This window comes from Hoplias malabaricus, chromosome 1 (genome assembly GCF_029633855.1).
Source record: "Hoplias malabaricus isolate fHopMal1 chromosome 1, fHopMal1.hap1, whole genome shotgun sequence".
Taxonomy (NCBI): Eukaryota; Metazoa; Chordata; class Actinopteri; order Characiformes; family Erythrinidae; genus Hoplias; species Hoplias malabaricus.
In genome coordinates, this window is record NC_089800.1 from 48,073,335 (window position 1) to 48,087,897 (window position 14,563).

The following is a 14,563-nucleotide window of genomic DNA, read 5'->3' on the forward strand; positions in this document are numbered from 1 at the left end:
TTGCAGAGGTGATTGCTCTAAGACTGCAAGGGAAGCTCAGCTTCCCCTAAAATGTCAAAACATAAGTGATCAAATATATACCGTTGTGTGTACATGTCATTGAATAAATATGCACTACAATGTGCTCAACCTTTGTTCAGAATCAGCTTCTTATCACTGGTAAAAATGCAGCTGTCCTGTCAATCATTCCCGCAGCTTCACAGTGCTTTAAACAGTTCACAGCTCAGCGTCCACAGAGTTCAATAACGAAGCAGCGAAGTGCAGTGAAATGAGACAAGCCATTGGATAAATGCTGGGATTTGTCCCGCCCATCGGACGCTCAGCGTCTCAGGGGGTCTATGGGGCAGTGGGCTGGCCTCGGCTGGCCCGGACGCTCAGCTTCTGTATGATGATTGGATGATCTGTCTGAGGCTGAATCCCTTTTTGATTGACAGCGAAATTATTATTATTATTATTATCGTTACACTTATATAGCACCTTTCTAGATACCCAAGGACGCTTTACAATCTACACTGCTAAGAATGCTCAATTCACACACACACACTGGCGAGAAGCGGCAGCCAAACGCGCACAGCTTACTCTCGACCAGAAACGACCGTCCACCTGGAGGACTGCATCGGGCACTAGGATTTCACCCAGGACAGAGCGCCAATCCATATCTGGGCACACATTCACTCACACATACACACTCATTAACCCAGCCCCCGGAGGAAACCCACGCAGACATGGGGAGAACATGGAAACTCCACCCAGATGGGACTTGAACCCAAGATCCCAGTGCTGGGAGGCGAATCAGCGATCCTTTGGTGTAGAGCTCCGTGGAAGCATTAAATTTTCATTCAGTTCTGAGTTGAACCGGAGACTTTCTTAATTCTCTTAGCGGCATTTTCTTTGATGAAAACGACTAGCGACAAATTGAGCTTCTATTTCTGGTGGGGTGTTTTGTAGCTGCTTGTGTTTGGAGACTGACTTCTGTCACTGTTTTCAGACTTCTATCGCAGTTTCTGTCCAGTGGGTGCTGCTGAGCCGCTCCCCCGTCACAAAGCACTAACAGGCGGATACACTTCACATGGGCCGAGGCCGTTTAAGCAGCCTAGTTCTGCTGGCCATTTAGAGGACACTAGTCAAGTCCCTGGAAAAGACGCCTTCTTGGTACGACAGGGTCACAGATAATTTTCTTGACAAGGAACAGAGGGTAGAATTTACGTATAAATAAACCTACACATTTTATGATGTAGGCCGAAATTGAGCTTCCCCTCCTTGAAAGACCAGCATCTGCCACTGGTTTCTTGGTAGGCTCCGTATCCACTGAGACACTGAACAGGATGAAGCTGTTACCGAAAAATGAGCAGCGAATATTGTAAACATTGTTCCAGCTATGTAGAATAAAATTACACATTGAAACTTTCCAATATTTGTAGCATTTCTATTGTTTGTAATTGTTTGTTATTAATTAAAATAGCAGTATGAGGAAAAAGAGAGATAACTATAACAGTTCTATTACTTGCAAATATGCTAGAGGAAGAAACATAAATAAATAAATAAATAAATAAAATGGTTTTGTTGGAAGTGTGTCTTCTAAAGAGCATACAAAGAGCATGTGAAAAATTTCATTTACCACATCACGTCCCTTCTATAATGTTCATCATTTATATATCAAAGGCTTCTCTGCTTTGTGTAATAACAAAAGGCATCATCAGAGGATTAAATTTATAATCTAGTTACAAACATCATAATAACAGAAGACAAAAAAAAAAAGAACAACAACAACTAACGTTGGTATACGTGGCTATTAAAATTACCTGGCTTGGTGAATGAAGCTGGCTAAGTGTCTTTCACAGAGCTTCAGGGTTTTCTGTGTTATTCTCCCTGTGTCTGGATGGGTTTCCTCCCATGTTTTCAAAGCACAAGTTGGCAGGTGGGTTTACCATTCAATATGTCCATAGGTGTGAGTGATTTTGTGAGTGTGTGTTGCCCTTTTATGGACTGGAGCCCTGTCCAGGGCGTCTTCCTGACTTGGCCCAATATTTCCTGTTAGGCTGCACACCCATTGTGACCCTGAACTGGATGAGCGATTAGAGACCATGAATGAATTAATAAATAGATGAATGAATGAATGAATGAATGAATCGCTGTCATGAAGTGAGCAGTGTCCATATTTATTGACTTGATCTAACTCATACTGACATCAGTTAAAATCACTTACTTAAAAGTATCTTGTTCAGAAAAATCATTTGCTATCAGCATTTTCATGGACTCTTGTTGATGCTTGTAAATTATTTATTAAGTTGCTTTAAGTTATGAAGCTCAAGTGACATTTTATAAATCAACTATGGAGACACAGTCATACAATAACAATGCATGGCCACCAGGGTGTTTCAAGTCCTCTATAGTGTGCCCTAAAGGATATTAGCTTAGAAAAGGAACTGTTTATAAAGGCTCGAATCATATCTTCATTAGAGGACACATGCAAAAGCCCAAGGTACAACATACAGCACACAGAATATATATATATATATATATATATATATATATATATATATATATATATATATATATATATATATATATACATATATATATACTTTCTGTTAATGTATACAATTATAGATTTTAAATGTTTCTTTAATACATTCATAATATCAGAAAATTTGAACAGAAAGTCTATAGCTGTTTCATGGCTTCTGACAATAAGTGTTTATTTTATGCTAATATTCTAACTCTTTTCATTACAGATATTGTCTATCATGGAAAATGTTTCTAGCATTTTAGTCTTCACACTTACTGGATTGGATGAATTAATTGAGAACAGATATATAATTTTTTCTTTGACTGTTCTATGCTACCATTTTATCTTGTTTTGTAACATCACTGTGATTTTTTCCATCACCTCAAATAAGAGGCTTCATGAACCTATGTATATTTTTCTGTGTAATTTGTGTGTAAATGCACTTTATGGAACTGCTGCTTTTTACCCTAAATTCATGTACGACTTATTGTCTCGGCTTCATGTGATTTCATATACTGGGTGTTTAATTCAGATATTTGTCATTTATTCATCTGCTCTGTGTGACTACTCAACTTTAACAGTAATGGCATATGACAGGTATGTGGCAATATGTAAACCATTAGAGTACCACTCTGAAATGACAAATTATAAAATTATAAAGTGTATCCTCTTTTCTTGGCTAGCACCATTATTTTGCGTAGCTCTCCTGGTCTTATTAACATCAAGATTAACTTTGTGTGGTTCACGTATTGAGAAGCTATATTGTGAGAACTGGGCAGTGGTTAAACTGGCCTGTATTTCCACCACAGTAAATAATGTGATTGGATACATAATTATAATTATATATTTTGGGCATGCAGTACTGATTGTTTGCTCATATATACAGTTGATAGAAACATGCAGGAGGTCAAGAGAGGGACGGTACAGATTCATGCAGACGTGTATGCCGCATATTCTTACGTTGTTTAATGTTACAACTGCTTTGCTGTTTGATGTGCTTTACAGTCGATATGGTTCCAATTCTTTACCTCAAGGTCTGCGAAATTTCTTGGCACTGGATTTCCTACTGATACCTCCCATTTTTAACCCCCTTATTTATGGTCTATCCCTGACTAAAATACGGAAACAAGTTATGAGAATGTTTTTCAGTAAGATCAGATAACTTTTTTGCAAGGTGTTCAGGGATGGTTAATAACTATTATTTTTAAAAGGTTACTCTTGTGAAATTGGGGTGGATTTGCAATTCCCTGAGTATTTTCAAATGATACCTTTGTTCTACTTGAGTATATTTGTGAATTAATTAATGTATTTTTACTCAGTTACATGTTAACCATTAAAATGTTTACTAATATGTTATTCACATTTAATTTTATTAGTTAGTTAAATCACTTTGTGCTTTTGTACTATTCTTCAGCCATTTTCAGCTTCTGTTGTTTGTATTTTTTCTTGAGCCATCGTTTCAAAGAAGTAAACACGTTTTACTTGAGAACCCATATATATATATATATATATATATATATATAGTCATATTGTAGGAGTACTGCAGGATAAAATCTTTGAATGATTAATAGTTTGTCTAGAGCAAAGTTTAGTCCTTTAAGAGAGGAAAAAAATAATAGTAGATCATATCAAACACTACCTATAAGTATTAATCTAGTTTATGAAGAACAGAAGTGTCAGTTGCTGTTAATTGTAACAATGCAATCAATACCAGTCTCAATACATTTGTGTAGCACTAAACCTTACATTTCAGTAAGCAGGCTACTTGTAATAACGCATGATCCAGACAAGGACACTGCCAAGCTAGGATGCATTCCACGGCCACTGGTTTCTGATGTGGCTGAGAAAGAAGACATGTATACATTTAATCCCCAAAACCTGTGAATATGTGTTTTTCATTTTGTTACATATAACAACACAAGGAAATAAACCAATAATTTAGCTAATGAAAAAAATTGCCTGTTGAACAGAACAGAAAGTTGGGATGCAGTGGAGGCATAAACAATGAACACCAAAGCATAAAAGCAAAGATATGAAATGAAAGATGACAAACAAATGAACAACTAAATGTCAACTTCACAAACAAGTACAACACAGAACACCTGGAATGCAATTAGAGACAAGTGACTTGGAGAACATGAAACAATCATTAGGGCATGACAAATCAAACTACATGGCTATGAAAACAAACAGGGAGCATGTGGAAACCTATGGAGGACCAAAAATGACATAACAATAAACAACAACAAAAAAAGATTTAATATATAAATGAACAAATATAAAAATAAATGTGCAAATAAATTCTTCAACATTCTCCATAGGAAACAGAACAGAAAAACACATGGCAAATATATCGTGGTGTATGGAATTATGATGTTATAGATAATATTATAGATATTAAAACTTAACTAGTGTTTATTGTACCATGCCTGGTGTTCATTGATCTGTAGAGAGTTAATTTGAGCATGTAGTGCTAAGGTCATTTCAGCTATGTGACTGAACAATAAAAGGGAGCTTCAAATATCAGTGTTAAAAGTCTCTGTAATATTGCTTGCAGCCCTTATTTGAGAGACACATTTTTTTTTTATTAAACATAGTCATAAAAAATATCACATGAAATCTTGTCTATAAAAGCTACTCTAAAATCTGGCTACAGTCTGACTCCTGCTCCCAAATAGTTATGTTTCTTTATTCCTAAAGTCACACTACATAGATACTTTGACTGTCTTATTGTAGGGCAGTCACTTAGCTTATTACAAGAACCACAATTTCAGTTTATAGCATACGTGAGGGTCAGGGTAACTAGCTATATGCAATTTAAAAAACTGGTTAATTAAATTAAAGAATTATTCAAAGGATTAAGTGGCAGCTAGACCAGAGGATTTCAAATTGCCTACAGATTCCACTGTAAATATTATCACTGAGTGGTCAAAATGGTGTTTTAATCATACATACTTCATGTTCATTTAAATAAACACTCATTTTTGCTTTACCAGCATCATTATCATATAATAAAAAAGAAAATAATAATAATAATAAAAAATTATAATAATAATGAACAAGTATGCAATTACATTTGTAACTGAGGGAAGTGGGTTTTTTTTTTAACAGACCAACGTTAATTAGCATGATGCAAGTGTAGATAAAAGACCTCAAGCATTCCCACATTACCTCATATTAGCAACTTCATAGGCACACTGTGGTATAACTTCCTTGCTCTTTCACTATATAAGGTGCAGTACATTTATTATTCCAAAGGCAGCCAAATGAAGAATATAATGAACTGAACATGCTAAATACATCTTTAATCAGTCATGGTTAACTACTTGGACAGGCAATATGTAGTGTGTTTTTTTTTTTTTTAAGATTAAATGAATTTGGGGATTTTATACAATACTGGTCTATTTGTAGCTGTAAAGACTTAAAAGATTAAGATTAAACTTAAGATTTAAAAGAATTTAAAATAATTGGTACCAAAATGATTTAATTACAGATTTGGGAAAAAATGGAGAATTCTTCTACTGTTTCAGTGTTCACACTCTCAGGACTTAATGAAACAACTGAAAACAAATGCATAATTTTTGCATGGACAATACTATGGTATTATCTTATTCTACTGTGTAACATCACTGTCATTTTCTCCATCGCCTCAGATAAGGTCCTTCATGAGCCAATGTACATTTTTCTGTGTAATTTGTGTGTAAATGCCCTTTATGGAACTGCTGGTTTCTATCCTAAATTCATGTATGACTTACTCTCTCAGTTTCATGTGATTTCATATGCAGGATGCATGCTTCAGATATTTGTTGTTTATTCCTCTGCTTTGTGTGATTTATCAACTTTAACAGTAATGGCATATGACAGATATGTCGCAATATGTAGACCACTAGAGTACCACTCAGTAATGACAAAGCAAACCGTAACAAAATGTATCGTCTTATGTTGGTTTGCTCCATTTTTTTGCATGGCTATTGTTGTATTTTTAACATCAAGATTAACACTGTGTGGCTCAAATGTTGGAAAGTTATACTGCGAAACCTGGGCAGTTGCTAAACTTGCGTGTTACTCTACTACAGTGAATAATGTGGTTGGACAAATAGTCATTGTAATATATTTTGGACATGCAGTGTTGATTGTATGCTCATATATTAAATTGATTCAGACTTGCAGAAGGTCAAAAGAGGGCAGGTATAGGTTCATGCAGACTTGTTTGCCACACTTGCTTGCACTGTTAAATATTGCTATTGCCTTGTTGTTTGATGTGTTTTATAGTAGATATGGTTCAAGTGATTTACCACAAAGTCTAAGAAATTTTTTAGCACTGGATTTCCTATTCATTCCACCAATTCTAAATCCTCTCATTTATGGATTTCAGTTAACCAAAATTAGGAAAATAGTTATAAAATTGTGCTTTAGAAACATCATAGGGATTGCTTAAACTGAAAATATGAAATTATGCACTTCCATACATAAAAAAATCCTGTTAACTCTTCTATTGTCATGCTTGTTTCTTAATTGGGAAAACACTATTTGAGCTTTATATTTTGGAAGGATTCTTGTTTTAGAAGACTTCCTGTCTTGATAAAATACACCTGACTCAGGTCACTGGTTAATTATGAAGTTTGGTTTATAACAAATTAAAGTGTCTAATATGATCTGTTTAAACAATGGCATTATGTATAATTTGTTTTAAAAAGAGACTTGATACTGAGAGTACATAAGGACATATATGCATGTCGTTTGAACAAGAGTTCAGGCTAAAACAGAACTATTCATCAGGTCTATTTCTGATGCCTGCACTCATTTGGCCATTACAGAATTGTTCAAATGTGTGATATTAAAGATGTATTTAAACAATAATTTGTGTTTACATGTCAAGACTTGAATTGATATCTTGAATCGAATGGCAGGGTGTTACCGCAGGTAGTGTCCCTGTTACACTGTCAGAAAAACTGTCACTGTGGTGGTACTCAAGGGTACATTTCTGTACCTTCAGTTAGGTAACATAATTGGACCTTATACTATTATAATTGTAGATTTCAAAGTTGTGTTGATTTCACTTCTATTTTATCTCCAGGACTTATATTATATTCTTTTAATTTAAACAGATCTATAATGAAAGATTACAAATATTCACCTCTCCTTCTGGAGAAGAGAATGTAATGTACCTATAGAGAACAAAATTGGACCTCAACACCACTGTTGTAACTTTAAAGGCACATTTACATTAGTGACCAATAATGTACCCCTACCGTACCTTTTTTCTGAGAGTGTACACAGCTCCAGCTACAAACACACATTTGTCCTCAGGGGTATGTTAAGGTGTGAGTGTGTGTTGCCCTGGGATGGACTGCCCTGTCCCAGTGATACCAGGTAGGTTCAGAATCCACTGATTTCCTGAATTGAATAAGCGGTTACAGACAATCATTGAATGAATTGATATCTTAAACAAACTTCAGGTAGTCTTATCTAGCATTGCCCAGGTTCACCTCTTTTTCACATTCTGCTGAGTGCAGGATTCTACTAAAAGGGCATGCTACTCAAAACCTCAGAAGCCAAAAGAGTCAAACAGGGTAACCACATTCAAAACCCTGAGTCACAATCATAAATGAAAAATCCACAGCTTAAATGAAAATGATGGGTTCCAAATGAATGTAATTCCTGATTAGTAAAACAAAAGAACCTGAGAGAGTCTGTTTGTTCTGAAAGCAAGTCCCAAGTTTTTATTTTATTTATTTTTTGATCTGAAGCATCTCATGAAACTGGCTTTGAACTCACTCACAGCCTGTATCAAAAATACTGATATATCTATAATAAATTGTACACGAAAAATATCTGGAAGCTGCATTTTGATGTACAATTTACTTTTAATGATCTCAGTGTACAAAATTTGCTATATAAATAAAACGGCCTTGTGTCCACTGTCATTGGAGATGCTTTTTCTGCCACAGCCAGCTAATGTGGCTTCACCTCTTAGAGATTTTAGGAATCATAAGTATGTTGACAGACATTTGTTTTCTTTCTTTAATGTGATTGTTTAAAAAAAAAAACACAGATGTTTGTCAATATTAAGGGCTCATGAACAGTTTATTTTGTTTCAGTGCTTCATCTGATTTCAGCTGTACTTGAAATTAGCACTAAATGCGTCACAAGAAAATTATGTATTAGGTTTAGAAATATGTGCAAAGTGCAAAATACCCCATTTCAGAAGCAGCCACTTACACACTTATTGACATATATACTCACATACTGTACATAAGCACTCAAAATCACAGTCTTTCTACAAAAAAAAGGGTCCATTCTCTTGCATATGCACTCATCCCTAGGGGAATGCTATTCAGTGCTGTACATCAAAGACCTTGTATTATTTGTCTTTAAATATTTTTTGTTTATACTTGAAAAATTACATTCAATCTTTTTGACAGAAAAGGAATTCATACTGAATTTCACCTAGTATACATTAACATCTGTGAAAGGGGGAAGATATGAAAAAATGAACAATATTGAATAATAAATATAATGAATATGAATATGAATAATGAATAATGTTTATGTGTTTCACATATTTCACATATTTTTAGATACTAAATAGAGCTTCTCCATTTTTCCATATAATGGAGAAATCTCAGTTGAATCCCTTAGCAGTATTTAAACAATCTCTTAGTACTGGATATCAGCATCTCAGTAATGCATATAAAAAGCCTGGGACTGACTGGGTGTGACCCCCTTCCATCATAGGAGGTCACACATGCAAATGCACATAAAGGTACTTATTCGTTATTTATACTATTACACAGTAATCAGCAATAAAGTAATATATAGTAGCATATTTTTAACTGAATGTAAATATATAATATATTTTAAAGACTTTTATTCTAAACAAAAGATAAGTATATGATTGAAAACACACTTTTTATTTTTATTCAACAAATTAACAAATAATGTGTTTGGACTGAATATTTATCTGTACATTCTTTCTGCTTTCATTTTTTTCTTTTTTCATTCATGTCTTCTTAGTATCTGCTCAAAATGGAGAACATTTCAAACATTTTAGAATTCACACTCTCTGGATTGAATGTTACAATAGAAAACGGATATGTGCTCTTTTTTTGGACATCGGTTTATTATTATATTATTTTATTGTGCAACATCACTGTCATTTTTTCCATCGTCTCTGATAATGGACTTCATGAGCCTATGTACATTTTTCTGTGTAATTTGTGTATAAATGCCCTTTATGGAACTGCTGGTTTCTATCCTAAATTCATGTATGACTTACTCTCTCAGTTTCATGTTATTTCATATGCAGGATGCATGCTTCAGATATTTGTTGTTTATTCCTCTGCTTTGTGTGATTTCTCAACTTTAACAGTAATGGCATATGACAGATATGTGGCAATATGTAGACCACTAGAGTACCACTCAGTAATGACGAATCATAAAGTTATAAAATATATCCTGTTTTGTTGGCTTGCACCATTTTTTTGCATGGCTGTTGTAGTGTTTTTATTATCCAGACTAAAATTGTGTGGCTCAAACATTGGAAAATTATATTGTGAAACCTGGGCAGTTGCTAAACTGTCCTGTTACTCTGTCACAGTTAATAATGTGGTTGGACAAATAGTCATTGCTATATATTTTGGACACGCAGTGTTTATTTGCTGCTCATATGTAAAATTGATTCAAACATGCAGAAGGTCAAAAGAGGGCAGATACAGATTCATGCAGACTTGTATACCACACCTGCTTACACTGTTCAATGTCACTGTTGCCTTGTTGTTTGATGTGTTTTATAGTAGATATGGTTCAAACAACTTACCACTAAGTCTAAGAAATTTCTTGGCATTGGAATTCCTGTTTATACCTCCCATTTTAAATCCACTTATATATGGACTACAAATGACAAAAATCCGCAAGCAAGTTATAAAACTTTACTTCAGAAATAAAGTGAGCATAGCATAGACATGAAAAAGACATTTTCAAAAAACTTTGTGACCCACCCTACATTAGTATGAGTAAAAGTAAAAGAAAAATTAATTAATTATTCTGTTAAATAATTAAAATTTGAAAAGCTCAAATAATTTTGTGATTTATTTAATTGTTTACCTTGCAGCCTTCCACTATGAAATAATAAAATGGATAACAGAGCAGCAGGGGTTAAGCCTCTTCAATTAAATTTGCAATCTCAGATTAGCTGCCCTGAAATCTTACCTTCGACATTTTGCCCTCATAAAACAATCATTAATAGATGGAAATATGAATCAAACGTACGTGATCAATCTGTCTTGCCTTACTGCACAATCTAGCCAGTCAATCTGACTGGATCGGATTTTGGCCCGCCCACTGGCGGATGATGGATGATGTTGACAGATTAATTTATTTCATAGTGCAAGGCTGCAAGGTGCATGAAATAAACATATAAATATATATTAATTCATTCATTCATTATCTGTAAATGCTTATCCAGTTCAGGGTCACGGTGGGTCCAGAGCCTACTTGGAATCATTGGGCGCAAGGCGGGAATACACCCTGGAGGGGGCGCCAGTCCTTTACAGGGCAACACACAAACTCACACATTCACTCACACCTACAGACACTTTTGAGTCACCAATCCACCTACCGACTAGTGTTTTTGGACTGTGGGAGGAAACCAGAGCACCTGGAGGAAACTGGCGCACTCGGAGAGAACACATCAAACTCCTCTCAGACAGTCACGCAGAGCGAGACTCAAATCCACAACCTCCAGTTCCCTGGAGCTGGACCAGTGTGCCACCCAAATATATAAATAGTTAAATAAAATTCTTATTCAATGCCATTATGTGGCCAAAGAAGTTTAGTGATTGCAGTGCTTTGAAAAGAAAAGTCGTAGGAACAATTAGAAAAATGAAAATAGACATCATAGTGGCATGTGATTAATGTACTGTTATATATATATATACATAAAAAATATATAAGAAAATACAAAACCAATATTTTATTAAAATGCTGTTTAAAGTGCAATTTTGATTAACGTCTTGGAGCAACCATAACCTTTTGGAGGAAACATTAAGTTGTGACTTTTGTTGCTAAATTTTGTAGCTCACAAAAAAAAAAAAAAATGATGAGATAAATATTCTGGGAGCATGATATATCAATGGGCTGAGTAAGAATTAAAAACCCAGTGCAAATGACAATAGTAACACCTACTAAATGTGTCCACTGAGCATAGGTTTGGCAAAAAATAATTGATTGCTTTTCTAAAATGTCTCCTATGGTGTGTGAATCTGTTAGCAGGGTACATAACCTAGCACCAACACATCAACCTATAATCCTCTAATTACCCTAATAACGTAAGTACTAATAACAGCTCATAACACAGGCTTGAATTTGTTTATCTGTCACACCAGCTCCAGGAACCTAACACTGCTCAGTGAAGAATCAGCCAATCATTCATTCATTCATTCACATTCTTAAAGTGTTTCCTCCCTTTCAGGGTCATGGCGGGTCCGAAGCCCACAAAGAATTGTTGAGAGCAAGGCAAGAATACAACTTGGACATGGCACCAGTTGATCACAGGGCACCACATACGCACTCAGTAACTTGCACATTCACACATACTGTACGGACACTTTTGCACAACCAAGCCACCTATTAACAAAGGCATTTGTTAGTTGTTTAAAAAAAAAAAAACCCAAAGGTCAAATTCTAGAATCACCCTTGCTCCATTCAGTCCTTCTGGGAGTTCTCTCTGACTGTCTATGGTAAGGTTAGGTTCTATAAAATGCAGGTGCATGTATGTGTCTTTGGCAGAGAACATGATGGATGTAACCTACAATCGTTTTGTTCCCAAATGTTAGTAAAATGAAATAGTTTATGTAGAAATGGAAAATGAAACACTCTTTCATTTCACCATGTTTGAAAATATGGGAAATTCACGATATATTTTCTTCAGTTTTGGTTTGGTTGTATATTGCTTAATTTTAGTTTTTAATATGACCATTATTTTTGTAATAATTCTGGAAAGTGCATTACATGAGCCTATGTACATTCTGATTTCATGTTTATCGATCAATGCCCTTTATGGCACTGCTGGTTTGTTTCCAAGATTACTAACTGATTTAATATCATATTCACACACAATCTCTCGTCATGGCTGTCATGTACAGGCGTTTATAATTTACACTTATGCATCATATGAATTCACAATCTTAATGTTAATGGCATATGACAGGTATGTTGCTATTAGTAAACCATTACAATATCACATAATTATTACTCCCAAAAATCTTGCTCTTATGATTGTTATGGCATGGATATGTCCAGTGTTGTCCATTGGAAGTGGGTTTATTTTGACTGCTAGATTAAAATTGTGTGGACATGACTTAACTAAACTGTACTGCAGCAACTGGGTAATTGTAAGACTCTCTTGCACTGATACTAGTTTAAATAATATTTTTGGTTTTGTAGTTCTAATAACAACAGTTTTCATCCCTTTGTGTTTTATTTTGTTTTCATATGTTAAAATTCTTATTATTTGCCAAAGAAACTCCTCAGAATTCAGAAGAAAAGCTTATCACACGTGCCTTCCTCACATGATAACCTTTGTAAATTATTCCATTACCATTTTGTGTGAGATCACTTTTAGCCGATATGAAGATGGGGTTTTTCCTGTAGCAGTGGCTGTTATTTTATCATTGGAGTTTCTGGTTATACCTCCACTATTAAACCCTCTAATTTATGGCCTAAAATTCCCTGATATTCGCAGGAAAATTGAACACATTCTTAAAATGGCCAAATAGTTATGTAAGTACGTCATAGACCTTGGTATGTTTTAAATCTGAATTGCAGAATATCATTTTGGTGTGGGCATCAATTGTGCATCTTTTGAATTTTTCAACATCTGCAAATCATTTTTTTCAAGAGATGTGTGTGTGTAACTTTTAATGATAATGATTAATTAATGATTTAATCAGTAATATACAACTGGCAGTGGAACACTGACCCTACTGTATTTTCAGTAAAATGTTTAGCTTCCAGCACATTTTATAAATGTAATATATATAAAAATAATTCATTTTCCCTCTATGTTCTTGAAATTTATATCTGAATGTACTTAAAATTTGAGGATATACCATTCAAAAACATGTATTTTAAAATAGCTAAAAGCAGATAATTCCATTTTGAAGCCTGTGCTAGCTTCATGTCAGAGATACAGCTGTATACACTTGTAAGTGGAACATTTATTCACTCTAGAATTGTATCTAGAGCTCACATTAGGTCTGGTCTGTGCTGTGGAGAAAACATGGTGACTGTAGTTAATTAAAATCTTTTGGAAAAAATATTTTTAATGACTCAATGACTACCTCTTTATACATGTTTGGTTAACTTCATTCATAACATTAAAAATGATTTACTACTTACTAACTACTAATCAGTTAATATGTAAATATCACATGTGGAAAAATCCTTAGTAATATCTAATATTTTTTCCTGGGCCTTCAGCTAATAATCTACATTTTCTTTAATATTCATATGTATTTTAAACATACCTAATTCTAAAAATATTTTCTGAGAATTTCAGCAATACCATGACAATGACATCAGTATTACAGCATGTGTATAATTAATTATGCTTTTGGTAATATATTACACATTTACTGGCTAATGTTTGTCTCAGTACAAAGTAAAGGGAATATTATACCTGTGTTTTAAATTAGCTTTATACAATAATGTATTTCATAATTGAAATGCTTGCTTATCAAAAATGAGAACATAGTTTTGGGTGCCTTCAAAAACAACAAAGACCTCATTCTTACCTTATTTGACTAGAATGTGATGCTGCAAAACCTTTCAAAACAGTTACTAACCCTACTTTTTATTTTACCAAACATAATTCCTCCATCTTCCAATGTCCATCTGCTTTCGCACAAGCTGATGAGAGGACAACAAAATACTACAGATGGCATTATACATTCTAATTACAAAAAAAAAAAAAAAATGATTAAATCAATATTCAGTCAGAAATAACACTATTGCATTTTGGTTTAATTTAGTTTTAATATTCATATCTAGGAT

The 14,563-nt window shown here is 34.3% G+C and overlaps 3 protein-coding genes and 1 pseudogene across 3 annotated transcripts; all 4 read left to right on the forward strand.

Moving 5' to 3' along the window:
- Window positions 1-2,747: 2,747 nt before the first annotated feature.
- LOC136669531 (olfactory receptor 52K1-like) lies at window positions 2,748-3,671 on the forward strand. The gene has a single exon (XM_066646816.1). The coding sequence runs from the start codon at window positions 2,748-2,750 to the stop codon at window positions 3,669-3,671; it is 924 nt and encodes a 307-aa protein (XP_066502913.1).
- Window positions 3,672-6,008: 2,337 nt separating this feature from the next.
- On the forward strand, window positions 6,009-6,947 carry LOC136669686 (olfactory receptor 4S2-like). Its single transcript, XM_066646829.1, has one exon. The coding sequence runs from the start codon at window positions 6,015-6,017 to the stop codon at window positions 6,945-6,947; it is 933 nt and encodes a 310-aa protein (XP_066502926.1). The 5' UTR covers window positions 6,009-6,014.
- A 2,567-nt stretch (window positions 6,948-9,514) lies between these two features.
- Window positions 9,515-10,471, forward strand: LOC136710645 (olfactory receptor 4S2-like; annotated as a pseudogene).
- A 1,898-nt stretch (window positions 10,472-12,369) lies between these two features.
- On the forward strand, window positions 12,370-13,287 carry LOC136664828 (olfactory receptor 13C3-like). Its single transcript, XM_066642269.1, has one exon. It carries the CDS (start codon window positions 12,370-12,372, stop codon window positions 13,285-13,287), a length of 918 nt encoding a protein of 305 aa, XP_066498366.1.
- Window positions 13,288-14,563: the final 1,276 nt, after the last annotated feature.